The 22585-nt window shown below is 31.0% G+C and overlaps 1 protein-coding gene across 1 annotated transcript; it reads left to right on the plus strand.

Moving 5' to 3' along the window:
* Window positions 1-2844: 2844 nt before the first annotated feature.
* Window positions 2845-20969, plus strand: LOC139515124 (interferon-induced protein 44-like). Its single transcript, XM_071304686.1, has 6 exons — window positions 2845-3373; window positions 4390-4451; window positions 11830-12027; window positions 13731-13877; window positions 16678-16849; window positions 20547-20969. Exons 1-6 carry the CDS (start codon window positions 2854-2856, stop codon window positions 20855-20857), a joined length of 1410 nt encoding a protein of 469 aa, XP_071160787.1. The 5' UTR covers window positions 2845-2853; the 3' UTR covers window positions 20858-20969.
* The last annotated feature ends 1616 nt before the right edge of the window (window positions 20970-22585 follow it).

A 22585-nucleotide genomic window follows, 5' to 3' on the forward strand; every position in this document is an offset into this window, starting at 1 on the left:
TAATTCTAGAAACGATTTTCTTTCTTTTATTATTACTATTGTTGTAAGAGTTTATCGGCTTATGGTTTATAAAAAGAAGAAAAAACAGTCGGTTGTAGTCTCACAAAGCAACCAGAACATTCAAGTGGGGTCTTTTGTAGACGAAATGCGCGTCTGGCTTATTAAATTATAATCCTGGTACCTTTGATAACTTATCCAACTGACCACGTTATTACTGGTGACATCAACATGGTTAATAACATTTCTCTGAGAAATGTGTTATCCAAAAATCCGAAATATTGTGAGCCTAAATCCATCAATTGAAACAATAACTTTAGAATACTGATGGGTTCAGTCGAGTATAATGCGCGACAATGTGCCGAAAGCGAATTAGAATATATTCTTTTCTAAACGGGTTATAAAGGCTGTGTGTGAGGTCGTTGGTGCTACAGAATTAAAAAAAAAAAACCTGAAAAGGTCCATAGATATACGTGCTACATCGATCTTTAAGGACCTTAATGTGGCTAAGCACCTGTCCTACCTCTTTAAAAAAAATAGGTGTTTCTTCTTGCAGACGAAGCCATTACGACATATTTCAAGAATTGGTCCTCTTGTATTTCATAAAAAAGGAAAGGTCACCGTATGTACAATTATCTTGTCTTATAGAGGATTAATCACTCAGGTTCAAACAAATTTTTTTCCAAATAATTATCAAAGGTACACGATTATAATTTAGTACGCCAAACGTAAAACTGACATCACCAAGAAACTTTCTGAGCACCTGTTCGTGTTGATCAGTCTTTATTTTTTAGGTTGTGTTTTGTGTACTGCTGTTTGTCTTTTCTTCGTTTTTAGTGTTTGCCGTGCCATTGTCAGTTTGTTCTCGACTTATAAGTTTGAATATCCCTTTTGGTATCTATCGCCTCTCTATTACAATAGGTAAAAAGGCAAAAATAATAAAATAGTTCAATAAATTCGTAAATGTAGCTTTAACCGAAGGTAGACATGGAACCGTTATTTTACAGAACTTAATCATAAAAGGAAAGTAATAACCTTTATAATTCTCGGTTGGACATTATTTTCGAAAGAAACTAGTACGAGGATAAAGTTTCTTCTTCCGCAAAGGCCACATATGAAGTTTGTCTCATACGAATTATATTGTCGTGAAGAAGAATACATATGATTCATAGAGTATGAACACATATGTGGCCAACGAATAAATAATATAGCGGAAATACCGTACTATAAGGTAAATTCAAATATGTACAGTCCATAAAAACTGACTAAATCAAACGCCAACCTTTACAAAATGATACAAATAAAAAATCTTTATAAGTACGAAGTTGATGAGCATTGAGGACCTGACGGTTTTGCTAAATATAGCTAAGGTAATTTATTACTGGGTTAGAACATTCTTAGCATTTCGAAAAATTTAAAGTTTTGTAAACGTTTGATTTATAATCGGGACCCTATCAATGATATTTCTTGTCAAAACAGACGTTCTGACTATTAAGCTTGTGATACCCTTGTGGAGGAATCATCCACCAACAGTGATATCGATCCTGGATCTAGAAATAGAATTATCATAAATTCAAGGCTTTTAAAACATCAACTCGAGACGCGGGTTTAGTCTACAGTAGATACATCATTGACGCTCGAATCATGAATATTTAAAAAAATCAAATTAAGTACGAAGTTGAAGAGCATTGAGGACCCAAATCTCGAAAGGTTTTGCCAAATGTAGCCTATCTTTTCCTGGAGCATAATATCCTTAGAATGTCTAATATTCAAAAGTTTGTAAAAAGCTAATTTATAATTGTGACCATATGAATAAAGCCCGAATTTGATTGCTCATATATTGAAATTTAACAATGATAAAAATAATATAACTCATACATTCTTTTTAAGAGACACAGTTACAACAAATAAATCTACAACTAGACCCACATCTACAAAGTACAATACAATCAAAACAGTTATTTACATACAGTTATAAGAAAAAGATCGATTGATCATTTGGCAGACACAGCAATATCAATTAGTAATTTGTAAAGACACTTATGTGATTTGGATATCAGATAGAGCTAGGATAGATTCAATTCTTCCTCTCATTTAAAGTGCAACGAAACATTAAAAATTCACCATCTCGGAGGTCTCTTTGTAACGTGCTTGCCTTGAGTATGGGAGGTTGTGGGTATGAATCCCGGGCAGGTCAAACTAAAAACTTGAAAATTGGTACTAGTATTTGCTGCTTCTGCACTAATCACGCGTCATTTAGGAGTAAGATCAACTACTTGTCAGCTTTAAATCAGACTGACATGTCCGGGTATGGTAGGCTATCTTCCTGTGCACTGCTGACTTGTGTGCAGTTGTATATACAAACATATCGACCCAGCATGTGGATCTAGTAAAATGCCAGGTTTATATACATATTACATGTGCATATCATTTTCATCCTCAAAATGAATTTGACTTGCCACTTGAAACGGCAATATGTTGAAGTTTTCCAAAACAGTTGATATAAGTAACGTCCAAAATGTTTAGTTTATGTTTTACTTATTTTGAATAAATACATCGTCATGTTTCGCTTATTGAACTGCTACTTTGTTGGGAACTGTACATTGCACATACGTCTCCTTCGATATTGGCGTATTCCTTTTTGTCAAGTATTAAAAGTACACACTGACATAAACATATAACAAATAATCATGTGATTATACACCTGGTAATAAGTCTAATTCATAGGTAACATTTGGGGAAAATGAACGGGATTGGGGTTACAAAAACTGGAATATATCTGTCGTCATATAGCATACTAAAATCTGATGACGTGATATTTATCTATACTGTTTCTATACAGTTGCAGTTACAAAAATGACTGTCGAGTTTAAAAAGGAAGACCAAAAACAAATGACGAAGTGGATTGGTGGTAGAAAGAAGTACACACTTTTGTATAAAGCAACAAGAGACGGATGTACTGTAACAGCTTTCCATAATAATTGTAACAATAAAGGGCCAAATGTTACGATCCTTTATAATAACGACAATTTCATATATGGTGGGTACACTTCGCTGAGTTGGAAAAGTGTTGGAAATTACCAAGTTGATCCCAAAGCATTTCTCTTCAGACTTTATCAAAACGGAAATTGGAAACCGGTGCAAATGCCAGTAACCAATACACAAAATAGCATATACGACCACGCAAGCTATGGACCAACATTTGGAGCTCACGATTTGCATGCATTTTCTGCAACAATTAACTTTGATGGAACAGTTTTTGCTTTGAATGGATCTACAAATTTTGGAACATCCTATACAATGAATGGCGAAAACTATAATTCGATTGCGAATGGCAACCTGAAAGTTAAAGATATTGAAACGTATCTAGTAGAAGGCAAGTACAGTTCTTATTGTATTTCTATTGACTCTCACCTTATCGCAAGATCAAAACTAGTAAATACATAAAAACAAACACATACATACATAAATAAATAAATAAGTAGATACATAAATAGGTTTTTAGGAAATCTATTCCAATTTAAGACATTGAATATGGTACAAATTTTAACACAGTTGGATAAAAAAAGAAAATAGATACCAAAGTTGATTCCAAAAATCAAATGTAAAATAAATAACAGACAACACAATGTCTATATATAAACAAGACGAGAGGACAACAACGATAACAACCATTACACAATGATATATAATTTTCAAAGTGGAATATAAATGCATATATGAACGACAATCTCTCTGCATGTTTAAGGGTCTTTTCCACAAATATTGTTTAACGGTGAATGTTTAAATCGCGAGTATGTATGGTAAACAAAGTCTGATGTGATAATTTCGACATCCATACCGATTTCCAATTATTTTAAGTATATGTCCACCCAATTACTACAACTAAACTGAACAAAAAGTGGGAATAGAAAAAAAGAATAGTACAATAACCATTTTTCACCCCAAATCTATTTGGAATGACAGAATAATAATAAAAAGAAACGGAAGAAAAGTATCAATGTAATTATATCCGTTTTCATTCATTTTTCAAAGAAAATTAAAAGATTATTTAGACTTCATGGATAGAATAAAAGTACATGCATTTAAAGCATAAAGACATATTTTTTGTCTAGTCATTATATTGGCTATGATTTGCAGTATGTAAAAAAATCCTTTACTTGAAATTTTAAAAATAACCTAGGGGCCATGTTAATGCATAAACGAACATAACCCTGCAATGAATATGGTTGTTCGCTTACATCTTCTTACTTTCTTTTTTAAAATTCAATACTAAGCTTGGGTACACTTACAACGAATAAAAGCGATAATTAGAACAACTTAGTTTCATATTAAAATACATATGCGTGAACCGAGATTTTGGTATTGATTTATCTTATGTTCATTTATTAGATATTCCTGCTGGTGCAGCACTAGATGAGCCATGGAGAAGGACACCTGAATGGAACACAAAGGTAAAATGTAAAACGTATTATACCGTTTCAGTGTCGATGTAGCGTGTTTTGAATATTCTAATGCAACAACGTTTGTAACGTTAAATTTGATTGGATAACGTCACTTATTTACATGGCATCAATTCACAATTGATGATATGGAATGTACGTGCAAGCGCAGACGACATCTGACAGTTTTAAATACTTGTTTTAACGTTATTTTCTATTTTCATTAGAATGGAGATAACAATATTTTTTTTTTTTTTTTTTTTTTTTTTTAAGGTTTACATATTTTATTGAAATCTTTACATTTGTTAGTTTAAAACATCGATTACCGGTACCTTATCCCGGCCTCGTTAACATTAGTAATGATATTTATATATACAGGAGTTAGTGGTTGTTAGTAATATTCACCAAATATATATATATAATATACCGGTATAAATACATGTAAGTTATAAATGCTAACAAATATAAAGATGGTTCGATATAAATGTCTAATGTCTAACAAACAAAAAATAAACAATTCTTCATAAATGACATATTATTTAGTTTTGGATTTTAAGGAATCAAACAAAGATTATAAATCAAGAGTAGTTTCATTTCTTTTTTCTCTTTCTTCTCTCTTCCCTCCCTTTTTTAAAGCAATAAATGTTTAAATGATTTTATTAAATTTTAACTCCTCCCTCACAAGAAAAAAATATAAATAAATAAAATAAAAATAAATAAATAAATAACTAAGCCAAAAAAAAACAAAAAAAAAAACGGAAAGGGTAGAAATTTATGAATATATAAATAAATATCAGGAAATACCAATGTAAAGAGGTAAATAGAAAAAAGAAATGAGAACCACTTGCATTCACTTTCACTTTCTCTCAGTCTCTCATACACACATACAATTCTTACTTACATACACACATACATTACTTAATTATGTACATAATTATTGTTTACAATTATATGCATCAAAGAATAAACAAAAATTTGCTCACAGATTAATATCATACTCTATGGTGGAAATATATATTGTAATGGGGTCCAAAATTTTTCATACACATCGACATTATTATTTTTCTTTGCAATATAATATTCATATGACTGATATTGTTTTATTCTATTTTTAAAACCAAAAATATTAGGAGTAAGTTCCTTAAACTTACATTTATATATATAATTTTTTGCTACTAAAAATAAAAGATTCATGAATAAGCTTTCTGAATAGAAACCAAGGAATATCTGCTTTTTACTGATGGCAAAATCCCTGCTATACAATCTTATTTGCTGTAATAATGATGACCAAAATTGATATGTTATTGGACAATCATAGAAAAAATGTACAATAGTTTCGTCATCAAGTTTACAAAAAGTACATGAACTAGAATCTTTCTTCTTTATCTTGTACAAAAAAGAGTTTGTAGGAATTATTTGGTGAAGTATTTTGTATTGAAAGTTTTTTAAATAGGTATCTTTGCAAGACTTCCTTAGTAGCATAAAATATTTTTGCCAATTTTCAATTTCTGAGTCTATCAACTGCTCCCATTTCTGAAATTTTTCAAGGGGAGGTTGAAATATATGATCAATAAGACTCTTATACACAAATTTTGGTTTCTTATTATTAATAATCTGAGTACAAAAAGCATCAGAGATGTTGACATTTTCAATCTGTTGAGAATCACAATATTCTTTTATGTGATCTTTAATAAATTTTGGAATATTGGAGATTAGACTGTAATATTTCAGAAAATTATTTGTAAGAATCTTATGTCTAATCTTTTCAAATGTAAAGAAGTCTTTGTTTTGACCATTTACAATGTCTTTTATATACTGTACACCAAAGTCCTTCCATTGCATATAAATAGTGTAATCTGAAAGTGGCACAAAATTTAAAATATCTAGCGATAATATATCATTTGTACAAGCCTTAGTATAAGGCTTTGCAGTATGTAAGCAAAATAAAACATCTTTCCAAAAAGGATTCTTAACATAGCCATGAATTTCTAGCAGTTTTTCTTTTTGTAAAGAAAAGACTCTGTCACCACCAAATTTGGTTAATTCAGACAGTAATAATGTCTGCCATGATCCCTCTAAATTCAAAAGAAGTCTTCTGACCCAGCTTATTTTTAGATATGTACTAAAAGATGACAAATGCACCATGTTCAAACCTCCCTGCATAAAATCCCCAATTAGTGTATTGCGTTTTATACGTTCTAATTTCCCATTCCAAATAAAGTTATAAAAGAGAGTATTTAACTCTTTAATTTTAATCTGGGATAGATTTGGTAAAGCTGTGAGCAAATGAATTATCTTTGGTAATGCCAGAGTCTTTACAACAGTAATTTTACCAAGTAATGTAAGTTTTCTGTGTTCCCAAGCCTTAAGTATTGATGACATTTCCTTGATTTTCTTTGTGAAATTTATATCTAACATAGCTTGTAAATCTAATGAAAAATCTATTCCTAAAAGTTTGAAATTTGACTTTGTCCATTGAAGATTATAATTAGGACAAAGTATATGGTCTGAATATTTTTTGGTTCCAATCCAAACAGCTTTGGTCTTGGATGCATTCATTTTAAGCCCAGAGACCCTTTTAAAAGAATCAAAACATTTTAAAGTCTCCTCTAAAGATTTTTCCTTTCCATCTAAAACAAGAAATGTGTCATCAGCATACTGGCTCAACAATAATTCTTTGTTGTGAATAGGAATACCATGGATGTCAGATGTAGATTTTAGTTTTAGAGCTAATAATTCAACACCTATAATAAATAAATATGGGGATAGGGGGTCACCTTGTCTACAGCCTCGCTCAAGATTGAAGAAACTTGACAAATTACCATTCTTTATTACACAGCTTTTAGCTTCTGAATAGAGAGTCTCAAACCATTTGCATATAGATGGTCCGAAATTAAAGCTTTTTAGAGCTTTTACTAGAAAATCCCACTCAACAGAATCAAATGCTTTCTCAAAATCAACAAGTAACAGTAAACCAGTCATATTATGCTCTTCCAGATAGTGCATAAGATCATATAATAAGCGAATGTTTTCCCCAATGAACCTATCTTTAATAAACCCGTTCTGAGTGTCACTTATAATAAATGGCAATACTGGTTTGAGTCTGTTAGCTATAGCTGCTGAAGCTATTTTAATGTCAGTATTCAGTAAACTGATGGGTCGCCAATTACTCATATATCTCCTATCTTTTCCATCTTTTGGAAGGCAAGTAATGACACTCTGATATTGAAAACTAGAAAAATTTCTATGCTCATACCCAAAATATAAAGATCGATATACAAATGGACCGAGATCTCTCCAAAAAATTTTATAAAAATCAACTGTAAATCCATCGGAACCAGGACTCTTACCATTTGTCATATGTTTCAGTGCCAGAGCACATTCATCAAATGTCAAGTTACCCTCACACAGATCACTTTGTTCCTGTGTGAGTTTAACATTATGGTTATAAAAAGAGTTGTCTTCCCTGTCAGATCTTCTGCTTGAATACAGAGTTTTATAAAATTTCTGTTGTTCAAAAAGAATGCTTGACTGTTCAGAAATATGTTTACCTTGGTCATCAATCAATTCAGCAATTGTCTTTTTAATGAAATTACTCTTCTCTAATTTGCAAAAGTATTCAGAGCATTTTTCTCCATTTTCATGCCAGTTTGCTCTTGATCTGAGGAGTAAACCTTCAATCTTTTGTTCCCTTTTATTTTCTAGCTCTAGTTTCTTCCCATATAAAGTAGCTTGAACATTAACATTTGGTGACATATTCATAATATTTTCTAATTGTTCAACCTCTTTTTCAAGCTTAGATGTATGTTCTCTATCCTCTCTATTTTTTTCAATACTATAAGAAATGGACAAAGTCCTGATCTTCATCTTCAGGATTTCAAAAAATAATTGATCATTACATGTAAGTTTAACATCGAGACAGTTTTGAATGTCACCTGAAAGATAATACTCAGAAATAGTGTCTTTTATACATGTCTTAATTTTCTCAACATACTCAACATCTCTTACAAGTTGTGAATTAAATTTCCAATACCCCTTTCCCCGTTTAGCAAGACTGGCAGAAAAAGTAAAGACAATGGCAGAATGATCTGTCTTATAACCGGGTATAATCTTTGTGTTCTTCATAAGAGAATATATGTCCTCAGTGACTAAGAAATAGTCTAGTCGACTTTGTTTAATAGGAGATGGTTGACGCCAAGTACATTTTCTGTCAGTAGGGTGACATGTTCGCCAAGGATCTAATAATTCTAATTTTTCAATAATTTCTTCAATCTTTTCACGAGATTTGGGATTTCTTTTATGTAAAATGTTATATGTATCTAAATTTCAGTCCTGGACAACATTCCAATCACCACATAATAAAATACTAGTATTTGCATACAATGCTATTTTATATAATATATCATCAAACAATAATGGTTCATCCGTATTATATCCATAAAGACATACTAAAGTCAATCTCTGTTCAAATAAAGTGATATCAATAACAATATAACGACCATTCTGGTCAAATTTAGTGTCATGAATAGTAAAATCTAAACCCTTTTTAAACATGATACTAACTCCAGCGCTTCTATTGTTATGATGACAAAAAATGCAAGTATTGCCCCATTCTTCTTTCCATATTTTTTCAACATCTTTACTGCTATGTGTTTCTTGAAAACATATAATTGAAGCATGTTTGCCCTTTGCCCAATCAAAGACATCCAATCTTTTCTTTTTATTAGAAAATAAACCCCTTACATTCATAGATAGTATAGTAATATTATTATCTATTCCCATAGGTTATGTATATATAACAGATAGAACATAAACCGGAGAGCAAATAAGTTAATTGTAAAACAGTAATAAAGTACATATTGTAATCACATACACACAACACACATACAATAAAATGACACTGGTGATAATGTACAAAACACATCAGATTGGTTTCACAGTATTGGCGTAAATTATGAACCGTATAATATTTAAAAATTAATAAAAAAAAAAAAACACAACAGAAAAAAAATGTATCAACATAGACTTGAAGATTATCTTACTCAAAGTTACAGAAAAAATAAAAAATAATTTTGTAGTCTAATAGTGATTTAAAGCAAGGAATGAATTGATTGCTTCTTTATTTCTTTATTTATTTATTGAAGTCACAGAGGTGTAGCCTGATAAAAGTAACTTGAATTGAAGGGGGAAACACCTGTTTGTTATCTTGAAAAATATATTGAATTATCTCCCTTATCATCAAAACTTTCAACTATGCTCATATACAATGGAATGAAAATGTAACATAAACAGATGAGACCAACATTTTTACAATTTAAAAAAGAGTTAGAGTTATCTCCCTTCTTAAGATCAGTATTTCAAAACAACTCATGAAGATAACAATATTGTATTTTAAGCTCCGACGGCATCAATTGCTGATTTGATGGCCGCAAATACCCGTTTACTGTCTCCGCTAAAGCGTCGCCAGTTAACTTAATTTGCGACCATCAAATCCCAAATTGATGCCGTCGGTTCTTAAAATACAATACAGTTATCCCCTAAATCTTCATCGAGAGTGACCGAAATTTTTTGGTGTGGTTCGTGTTGCTTATTCTTTAGTTTTCTATGTTGTGTCATGTGTACTATTGTTTGTCTGTTTGTCTTTTTCATTTTTAGCCATGTCGTTGTCAGTTTATTTTCGATTTATGAGTTTGACTGTCCCTCTGGTATCTTTCGTTCCTCTTTTATAGTATGGGAAGCCGAAATCGTTAAGCATTTATGCGCATCAAAATCATAAGAAATTGATATTCATGCCCGAAGCCTCATATATATTATACTTGTATCAAAATGATGTGATCTACGTCTGAAATGTAGAGTCGATTTACGACAAGTTAACAAACAAATATTACATTTTTAAGACCAGTGGTTTAAAATTAGACAGTAAGAAATAGACTTCAATGACATTTTTTTAATTATGAAAATTCTATTAAAACAATAATTCTATTAAAACTAGTAAATGACGTAAACATCTATTGATATCATCTTATAATTCAAATATTTTGATTCATGTCAGAATTTACCATAAAAAGAAGAAGTAAGCTACAAAAGCATTAGTTCCTGAAGGTCTAAATGATGTCATTATTTTGAAACATCATTTTTTTCTAATTTTTTTGGCTCTTACGGATAGCGTGATATCAAAAGAAATATGAAAATTTTATTTTATGGAACTAATAAATGTCCCAAGTTTTGAATAAATAACAATTAATTTGTATATGACTAAAAACCAGGAGGTTTGAATAAATTCAACTTAGTTTAAATGCACAATTTCGATGTTCTGTTACCTTTTAGAAAGCTATAATCTTATAGAAAATAATTGCCTTCGGCCATTTTTTTATCCGATTTTTGTATATCAAAACAGTGAAATATATTACAGGAATGTATCACCAATAAATCTTAAAAAATCATAAGATTACAAATTTATCAATCTCAAAAACAGATTCATGTACTACCTTCCAGCAAGGTGTTACACAGGTTATAACACAACAGTGGTTAATTACAGTCGGGCAAATTCCGGACTAATCGAATTTCTAGTTTGATAGAGACATTTATAGGAGAAAGACTGAAAATGCACTGTAGATTATCTTTTATGTATCGTCTGTGTGTAAGATTATTGACGGCATTCGATATAGTTACAAAGGAAGGTAATTACGTTGCTAACGTAAAATGTTATTTTCTCGACGTCAAACTGCGACGTCACCGATGAATATTTTCTTTCAATTAAATAGATGTACAGCAAAAAATGCCATCTTTTTTAAATGATGGAACTTGTGAAATAACTTATAATAGAAATGTTTAGTAAATGTCTACAGTTTAACACCATTTTTCTAAACAAGCAACACATGAAGGTCTATTTTAAATACACATTTGAATTGACTAACAAAAGCTCAAACACGTCAAACTCATAACTTCGTACAGCCATTTTATTATGTAGAAAATGGTGGATTAAACCTAGTTTATGAACTAGCTAAGAATCTCACTTTTATGACAGTCGCAAAATCAAATTCCATTAAATGGACAACGATGTTTGAACAAAACCAACGGACAAAATAGGTAAAATGTCAAAAATGAAGTCAGCGTTGTGTTATAATTGTGATCACTATAAAAACAAAGAAATATGTCAACAAAGAAAAACAAAAAGACATATAGACAAAGCAAATTATCAAAAACGAAAGACATAATTACAAGATTTACCTTAGCCAACAATAACAAAATGACAGGAAGAAGAATTACCGAGCCACGTCAAATAAATATTAGTAAAAATAGACTTAACAGTAAAAGTAATACTTATAATTGACAGAGACATATAAAAAAAACCTAATATTACAGTTTTTTTGGTCTTTCGCCATTTCAGCTGCTGGATGAGCTGAAGGGGAGAATTGAGAGATACAAACCTTTGAAGGAGTTAAAAATTTCTCAAGCACGCCTTCTAATGATAGGAGAAGTAGGCGCGGGAAAGTCGAGTTTCTTCAATACAATTAACTCAATATTTAGAGGCTATATAACAAGTCAAGCTTGCAGTGGGAATGCCGAGCATAGCCTTACAACTGTGGTAAGTTTATATATTATATAATATAAGTACGTCTGAACCAGTGACAACTCTACAACAGATTTATCCAGCGGATCACCAGCAATGATGGTGATACATGGCAGTGTACATTTTGTATATACAACTCGTCTTAACATCAACCCAACAATGTTAGATATGTAAATTTGCTTTCGCAAATTTTTGTTCTTCCCTCGCCGGGATTCGAATCCATGCTACTGAGATATCGTGACACCAAATCGCCTGCACTGTAATCAGCGCGCTAGATCACACGACCACCTGGGCTTCAAAACGAAGCTTTCGGTGGCCGGGTGTTACCTTTCCACGTCAGTTTTAATCTAGCGTCGTACTACAGTACATGATATATAAGGCATGAAGATTTTATTTTTACAGATCAGCTAAAGTATCTATAGTAAAGGATTTTACAAATATATATGTTTATCGCTATTTTACGAAATTGTCCTTTGATCTTGCTGACTGATAATTTCCGTTCTCAGTGGAGTTGAGTGATAGGAAAAAATATGGCTAGAAACTAAAGGATCACGTAGCGTTGCTAATGAAATTGACATGGAATTGACAACGTCGTCATACGTTAAAAAAGCAATAAACAGAATAGCATTGGTCACCTCAACTCTGTTGCCTTTCAATAGATGATCAACGATCATCTATCAATATAATTTGAACTGTTCAAGATCAATCTTATAAATCGTAAAGCATCCGTATTGAGCTAAAATTGCCATGCGGCTATGAATGTTATTTATTGCTTATGGTGTGATTCAGAAATTACCAACCAAAAGTCGAAATAAATAGCACTAGCGTATTATTCAGTTTCCTACTGTTTGAAAAATGTCAAATTTAAATAAAATCAAGGGCCAATAAAAAAAAACTACGTCCAATGAATACACATGCAAACAGAAACAACAATGATTAAAAAATAAATCACGAAGAGACAACCAACGATAAAAAAATCCATATTAAATCGAAAACTAACGATTGAAAAAGGGTTGAATTAAAATAACACTCCACAGTTATGTATGTAACTGCATAATAGCAACGGTGGATTTTTCAAATGTGAAAGCTAGTGTGCAATAAAATTAATTTTGGAGTGATAATTATAAAGTGTAAACATAGAGTTCGTTCAAAGAACTTAAAGGAAACTAAATCTAATATTTTGTTCATGTGAATAAATAAAGGCAACAGTAGTATACCACTGTTCAAAACTCATAAATCGATAGAAAAAAACAAATCCGTGTTACAAACTAAAACTGAGGGAAACGCATTAAATATAAGAAAACAACGACACAACATTGAAATGTAACACACACAGAAACGAATTAAGCATTAGACAAAATCCGATGAGAATAACAAATATAACATCAAAACTAAATACATGAATTTGGGATAGAAAGGTACCGTGACACGTCTTATAATAATGTAAATTCACACTCAAATATAAGAGGAAACAAACGACACAAAAGAAACACAACGCTAAAATGTAACACACACAGAAACGAACTATAATATAACAATGGCAACATATGAGATCATCATAGCGGGGTCTAAATATAGTGTTTCAATTTAAGAACATCTTTGTTAAATTAGAATACTTTATATGGAATAATTCACGAAAAGAAATGTCTGTTTTATAGGAAGGTTCAAACACTTTAATTTGTTTCCATAAATTTATTTGTCAATTCAACTTTTTTTAGTATAGGATGTACCAAATCAGAAATGGCGAAACTGGGAAGCCAATGCATTTTCGACTCCATGACACGAGAGGACTTGAAGCTGATCAAGGAGTTGATGCAAATGAAATGGCTTATTTACTCGATGGCAATATACCAGATCGTCACCAGGTAATACACGTCTTTTTTCTCCAGTGAAACCTTAGGTGTTAACAGCTGTCGACTGCAAAGTCTACTAGTAACAGAATTGTGAAACATAAGTTGAAACCAGCAATGCTAATTGCCATATTTTTGCATGAAAGAGTATGCAACATTTAAGTCTTTTGTAGACGAAACGCGCGTCTGGCGTAAACATATTTTTTTTATCCTGGTATCTGTGATGAGTTTATTTGCAACCACTGGGTCGATGCCACTGCTGGTGGCGATTTATTTCCCCGAGGGTATCACCAATCCAGTAGTTAGCACTTCTGTGTTGACTTGAGTTATCATGGATATGTTCATAATTATATATTAACTGTAAACCAACCTTTGAAATTTAGAAATACTAAGGCTTTTCTACCTCAGGAATAGGTTACCTTAGCTGTATTTAGGAATTTTCGGTCCTCAATGCTCTTCCACTTTGCACTCTATTTGGCCTTTTAAATTTTTTTTTCATTCGCGCGTCACTTATGAGTCTTTTGTAGACGAAACGCACGTCTGGCGTAAAAAAAAGTTTTTAACCTGGTATCTAGGATGAGTTTATGTGATAGATGCAAATAGTGAACATTACGGCATTAGTGTCTGAAGTTTTATTCTTATCAAAAGTTTATCAATTCAGAATGTAATAGGATTTTAGAACTGTCATTTTAAACCTATTTGTATTTTCGAATTAGAACAATTACGAAGTTAAAGATTATTGAAAACATAATATTTAAAAATAAACAAAGAGCTAAGACAAATAAAAACCAGCAGCGACAAATCATTTTATTGTTTTCAGTTCAATGTTAACTTTTATCCGAATTAAATATGCATTATTTAGAAATTAAGACACTACTAAGGAGGGAGGGGTACCAAATTGTCCTCAACTTCTATCAAAAGACTTTCAGAAGAAGTTCTTACGTCAAATTGAAAAATAGATATCTCTTATTATGCTGGATATTAAATTTGTTTTCTTTTATTGTTTTGAGCATAATCAAGGCCGTTAGTTTTCTTGTTTGAATTGTTTTACATTTGTGATTTTAGAGAACTTTATAACTTACTTTGCGATAAGGGTTCAGTTTATGTTACAGTCACCTATAATATTAATTTATATGTCACTTTATTTCTGGTGGAGAGGTCCCATAAAACCATATTAAGTTAATGACAAAACCATATTAAAAATGACAAAACCGTAAAAAATCAAAACAAAACCATATCATGTAATATCGAAATTCAATTGAGTGATTTGAAACAGCATTAAGTAATGTCAAAACTATATGATTTAAATACAAAATATAATCCAGTAAATTGAGTAATAAGAAAATCACATAAAGTAATGTCTAAGAACCACATAGGACAGATGTGGGGTCCTATGGACTTAACTATTTTATGTCTTTTTACTCGTAAACAAGTTGATCTGATACTTACTATATATTTTAGGATACAAATATGGTGTTGATTTTGTTTTCCCATATTATGATTAAAAAGAGCAACTTTTTGTCGATTAATAATATTTTCCAAACTCAACTATTCAGATTCAATTTTTTAGCTCACCATGGCCGCCATGGCTAAAAATAGAACATAGGGGTAAAATGTAAATTTTGGCTTATATCTCTGAAACCAAAGCATTTAGAGCAAATCTGACATGGGTTAAAATTGTTCATCAAGTCAATTCTATATGCCCTGAAATTTTTGTGATGAATCGGACAACCCGTTGTTGGGTTGCTACCACTTAATTGGTAATTTTAAGGAAATTTTGCCGTTTTTGGTTATTATCTTGAATATTATTATAGATAGAGAGAATATTATTATAGATAGAGAGAATATTATTATAGATAGAGATAAACTGTAAACAGCATTAATGTTAAGCAAAGTAAGATCTACAATTCAGTCAAATGATCAAAATAATCACTTGACCTCTTCAGGAGTTATTGCCCTTTATAGTCAATTTTACCAATTTTCCTTAATTTTTTGTAATCTTTTACAAAAATCTTTTTCATTGAAACTACTGAGACAAAATGTAACCAACATTGTCCACAATCATCATAAGACTATCTAGTTTAAAACATGTGTCCGATGAACCTGCCCGCGAACCAAAATGGCAGACATGGCTAAAAATAGTAACATAGGGTTAAATTCCGTTTTTGGTTTATATCTCTGAAACTGAAACATTTAGAGCAAATCTGACTGTGGCAAAAATGTTCATCAGATTTAGATATATCTGCCCTGAAATTTTCAGACAAATCCTACAACTAGTTGTTAGGTTGCTGCCCCTGAGTTAGTAATTTTATGGAAATTTTGTAGTTTTTTGCTATTATCTTAGATTTTATTACAGTATCTAATGATATCTTATACTATGAATTATGAGTTTAACCTCATTTTACATGATTTCCAAAGCATCAGTAAATACAGGTGAGCGGCACAGGCTCTTTAGAGCCTCTAGTTAAAGTACCTGAGCCTTCTCTCTGTGCATGCAATTACCTTGTCATTAGTAAAAACTACCCCAGTAAACATCAGGTTTTTTTAACAATATAAAATAAATGTTGTTCCCAAAATAACATATTTGTTATCTTGGTGGAAGATAAAATAACAAGTCGAAAAAGTGTCAGCACGTTTCAAAACATTTTTCTAAAAATCAACTACCGTGGACTATGTATGGTTTGTTTTTGGTTGTAGAATTAATACCCTAGTATTGATGTCCTAGCTATGCATTAGAGAATATATGTTATGTGTTATTTATATCCTGCGTTAGTCACAACAATCTGAATCTTTGAACTTTGAAATTATTTTACAGTTCAATCCATCCGTTCCAGTTTCAACAGACACACTAGGTTTTGTAGGAAGCCCACACTTAAGTGAAAAAATTCACTGTGTAGTGTTTGTTTTAGATGGCAGTACCGTAGATGTAATGGCAGAAAAGGTGATTGAGAGGCTAAAAAACTTACAGATGCGCATGAATCAAAGAGGTATGATGAAATATTTCATAATGATAAAAGGTCATTTCATAGTTTTTGAAACAAAAATTCAGTTAATGAACAATAAGCTCTTTTTATTTGAGTAAAATGGTTTATTTATTGATTGTTGCAAATATTTCAGTTTTTGACTAGTTGTTATGGTGACTTGAGAAACACCGATATCACTCAGATTACAATTCTACCTTGACAGGTAAGTTTGTATCTAGCCTATAAAATACTTATTTAGCCTTGAGAATTGAAAGGTCAGTTTATCCCATTCATACAAAAGAAGTTGGTAAAATTGGCTTCATGCCATTTACCTTGTCCAAAATTAAGGTCACTTTATTGTTATTGTGATATTGTTAAAGTACAAAAGAACCCTATATTCTGACCAATGCTTAAACTTTGTGCATCTTGATTCAATTGTTCAAAATATGTTAATGTTGAAATTTAGGGGTTACTTTCGGCCTTTTTTTTACGTGTTAGTTTTCTTTTCAGATATAAAAAAACTATCGGCTTTATAGAAATAGACTCTGCTTGCAGGTTCTCTTGCTTTTTGTTTACACCAAATTCTAAAGGATTATAATTTAGTTGCAAAATATTCTAAACGAGAGCTGATTTTTTTTTTATCTTTTAATGTGAATTGAAGGTTAAATAATTATAATGTGAATTAGAATGAAGAAAACATCTTGGTCCTAAAAAAAATCATCAATCAGGATATGAAATTCCAAATATTAATTTATTATACTAAAATCAGTTCATATAGAATAAACTTTTAAGATTTTATTGATTCCTTTTAAATTGAAATCTCAAGCCACTGTTTTGCAGGTTTAGATCATGCCCCAACAGAAAACCAATAAATATGACAGTACAATGTACTCTAAGCACAAACACATAAGGTCAGTGTGAAATAGACATCTAGGGCAGGAGCAAACTGTCAGTTATACCAAACCAGTTTGACTAGATCTCTAGTTTAAAACCAGTTTGACTAGATGTGTAGATTATTCTTGGAATAACAATGGTGTGGCCTATATTTTGACAAGGTAAATAACATGAGGACCTGGATGGGTTTTTTAATATCTGTATTCTTTAAAGTTTTAGGGCATTTTCTTTTAATAGCCTTGAAATAACTCTCATTCTGTAAAATTCTCATGAAAATGATTTTACTATTTAGTCTTTCTGTTACAAGATTATTTATCTATTATGTTCATTGATCATGATTATATTATCAGTATGCCTTACAGTTACCTAAGTTACCTTTTTATTATGCACAGTTATTCTTTATACTTTTGCACTGCAGTAAATTATTCTCTATTCTTTATTTTGATGTTCATTTTCTCTATTCTTTATTATTTTTTGTTGCTATTACATGTATTCTCTATTCTGTAAACCCCATTCTGACCCTCATAGGTAAACTTCTTTTGTATGCATGGGATAAACTGACCTTTCAATTCTCAAGGCTAAATAAGTATTTTATAGGCTAGATACAAACTTACCTGTCAAGGTAGAATTGTAATCTGAGTGGTATTGGTGTTTCTCAAGTCACCACAAGTCGAGAAAAAAGGCGGGTAAAGAAAGTTCTTTTGAAATAATTTCGCATAAAGGCGAATTTCAAAGATTATTTTATCTTAACTTAGATTCACAACTAGATCAGACTATTATACATATTCTAGTACTTATAAACAATATTTCAGGATAAATTCTAAATACAGGAACCAAATTATCAACTATATAAGCTGACTATATAATTAGCAGTATTGTGTTTATCGGCAAACGTAGATCTAGAAACCATGTGATTTTATGGAATGATTACCATTCTGAAATCCTGCGTTGTTAATATTATCAAGAACATTCTCTTTAGCTTCCTTTTGGTCATATATTTCCATAAGTATATATCCATTTATGTATTCTTGCACATATGTGATAAGCATTCATGATAAAAGTATACTAAAATATAGAATGGAAATGGGGAATATGTAAAAGAGATAACAACCCGACCAAAGAGCAGATAACAGCCGAAAGCCACACTAATTAATCAACCAACTAGTCAACAAAAGTAACAATACATATGATTGAACTTCAATGTATCCTCATAAATAGAGAAAACTGTTAAATTATCCAATGAAAAACATTCATTTGCAAAGTAATTGCACATGATTGAAAGAATCTGACGAAATCGGAAACCGAGAAAACACTGCGATATTGAACACAGGGTTCAAATTCTATTTTGCGGAAAAATTATGACAAAATTCGTCACTTGATTAGCTGAAAATAAAGTATTCAGATGTCTGCAAAGGCATTCAAAAATTTTAAGCAAAAAAATTACAAATAAATATTAGAAGTGGTCTAGTTCTAATATTGATTTGTACTTTTTTGTAAAACCACACTACGTAAAAATTAAACCAATTGGGCAGTTATTTACCTTGGAACAGTGTATCCAATTTCATTATATACGGAAAATACGTTTTCAAGTATCGTTTCTTTTTTCACTAGTTTATATTCAGAAAAGTGTCATTTAAACCAAAATGAAAATTAATTTTCGTTCTCTTTCATATCAGGATTTTAACTTTATATTGTGAGTGAAACATAGGAGAAATTAGCGCTTTCGTATAGACTGCTACTTGATTACTTGATTCTGAATATATTTTGTCCTGCAGTAGGTTATATAAATATATAATCAAAGAGTTGTGAAAATGGTTTTCTGAACGTTATGTCTGCACCAGCAACGGATTTGATATCATCCTTCTAATCGCCTGTAGTTGTTTATCCTTTTTTATAGTTATAAACCTTCTGTATATAGCCAAACGAACGGGCCCCAATCAAGAAATTAACTGATTGCTGAGAGAAGTTTGAGCGATCGTGTGTCTAAGTTTATTCATACTACTTTAAATCAAAATCATATCCTTAATATCAGTTGTAATATCAGTTGATGTATAGCTTGTGGAGTTTTTTCCCCCGAGGGTATCACCAGCCCAGTAGTCAGCACTTCTGTATTGACATGAATTGTCATTGATATGTTCCCATTATAAATTAACTGTTTACAAAACTTTGAATATTTGAAATACTAAAGTTTTCTACCAAAGAAACATATTACCTTAGCTGTATTTTTACCTTAGCTGTATTTGACAAAACTTTAAGGATTTTTTGGCTCTAAATACTCTTCAACTTCGTACTTTATTTGGCCAAAAAATGCACGTATAGCATAAGTACAAAATTTCAATTCTGGTATCTATGATGAGTTTATTTACACGCAATAAGGCACTGCTAATACTATATTATGGTCAACATCAATGTTCATGAAGGACGAAACAATGAGGGTATAATTTTCTCAGAAATCAGTGCTTCGAATATAATTGTAAAATGATTTATAACAGATCATTCTTTACATTGCCGTTCTTTATTTTTAAAATGATTCAGAAACTAAGGTTCTTACTCCCTCACGCAAATTTGTCTGTAGATTGATTTGGTTATCATTTTTATTTCTTTTTTGTCGTTAACCTTGTTGTGTGTTACGTTATTGTTACTGATCAAAGTTAACACAAAAAAGCGCTTGGGACGCATAAGTTCTTTTTTTAAATTGTATCGTACATAATACTATTTTCCAAGAAACTGTTCCAATGAGTATTCAAAAAACACTATCAAGATTTTTAATGTAAATGTGAATATCAATTGATTAAAAAATAATCGTTTCATTTTCACCAAATTGCAGGCATTCCTCAAGTGGTTTTATTAACAAAGATTGACAAGATTTGTGAGATTACAGGGGAAGATTTATCTAATGTTTTTCACAGTCCTTTGATCAAAGAAACCGTTGACAGAGTCTCGCAGATAATGGGACTACCGAGATCACACATCCTCCCAGTAAAAAATTATGAATCTGAGATGGATCTTAATGAAAATGTCAACATCCTGGCTCTAATGACCTTACAGCAGATGCTGCATTTTGCGGATGACTACATGTATAATTATCTTGACCAACTTGAGGAGGGGAAGTTGCAACAACTTAACATTAGAGAATAGTGTTTTTGTATTTGACAATTTAAAAACTGTTATTTTTTGTTAAAAGTATTTTTCTTATAGAGAACTGAACCTTCAATTGTTTACTACATCATAAATTATAGTTATAATCTTCTATCTGTGTTATCTTTCGAGAATTTTGAATTCAGATATGGATTTATAGTTTTTTACAACTTTTGTGTTCACAAGATATTTAAGTTGAGAAACTATTTCTATGAATTTCTTGAATACGTATGATAAAAGTAACCGTTGAATTGGACGGTACGAACAGCTTACCGGTTAATTATGAAACTGATTGTATAATGGTCAGTTGTTATCAACGAAGAACCATGAAACATTTAATATACTAGTAATTCGCTAGAATTCTATCTTTGTATAATGTATTTAATCAATACTTTACAGTTATATCAAATATCAAAATAAATGGAAAGTAGAGAACAACATTCTTTTTAAAACTGTATGATCTAGGACAGCTTTAACATAAATGAACTATCCCGAATTTGAAGGTCAAACCCTATTTTTCAAATGACCTTCTTTTTCTAAGATTTGTTTTCGTCAATAGCTAAGCCGCAGATATATATATATATATATATATATATATAAATGTCTAAGAATATAACTTTAACACGCTAATTAATACATTAAAAAGTTCTATTAGATTTTAAATAGAAATACGATATATTTCGCTAAACAAATTAACTTCACCAGGCGTGTGCATCTCTCAAGGTGAAATCGGATGCATGACAAAAACATATTTTTGTAGCTTAATCTAAACAAGATTTGAGGAAAAGTGTAACATATTTATTGATGTTGCGTAAAATATGTTTGTAGCTACAATTACATAAAGTTGGAATAAAAGTTTAACACATTTATTGATGGTCGATAAATTGTATTAATTTCTATAAATTAATTTGTATGATTTCAAGATTATGGTTTTGATTTGTTTTTAAATCTTTTTTCGTCTCTCTCATTGATATTTGAAAAGTCATACTTCTTTATAATTCTGCTTTAGCTGGTTTGCGCGACGAAAACACCCTTGTTAATATAATTCCGCGTAATTTGAGAATGCACGCGGGTTGCGTGTGAATTGAGATGAAAATGTCATATGATGGAACACAAAATGTGTTACTGCTAAGGATTTAAAAGTCGGAAAATTTGAAATCCTACCTTGAAGGCATTAATCCATGTCAAAATTAACATGAAGATCCAATATTAAAAAGATCTTTACTCTTTGGTAGATCAACAAAGTCAAGTTGATAATACATGTTATACACGCTTTGTACGATATCACTGAAATGTGACGTATTTAAAGTGTTGACCCAAGAGTTTTCATAGTTAGTGAATTAAAGGCAACAGCAGTTTACCGAAATTCAAATTAGTTTTAAAAGACAAATCAAGGTAACATACAAAGGGCATAGCAATAGCATGACCTCCAAAAGAAGCGAGACCGGGTGCAGCCCTAACTCGTAGTTTCCATGGTGACAGCAGCAGTTTAAAAAATTTCAAACTATTATTGCACTTAAGCGCGATAAAATTAATATTTGCGTATTTTGTGTTTTGTGATGCAATGGAAATAAACGACTGAAGTCTTATTGTCCGAGTTAGATTTACCGCTACAATGTGTCCGTATCACAACAAACTAATTTTCTTTCATTGTCTGAAATCCTAAACGTTTTTTTTTTATATGTGTGTGTATCTGTTAAGGATGTCTGCTTGTCATGTTTTAGAATT

This window comes from Mytilus edulis, chromosome 3 (genome assembly GCF_963676685.1).
Source record: "Mytilus edulis chromosome 3, xbMytEdul2.2, whole genome shotgun sequence".
In the NCBI taxonomy this organism is placed as follows: domain Eukaryota; kingdom Metazoa; phylum Mollusca; class Bivalvia; order Mytilida; family Mytilidae; genus Mytilus; species Mytilus edulis.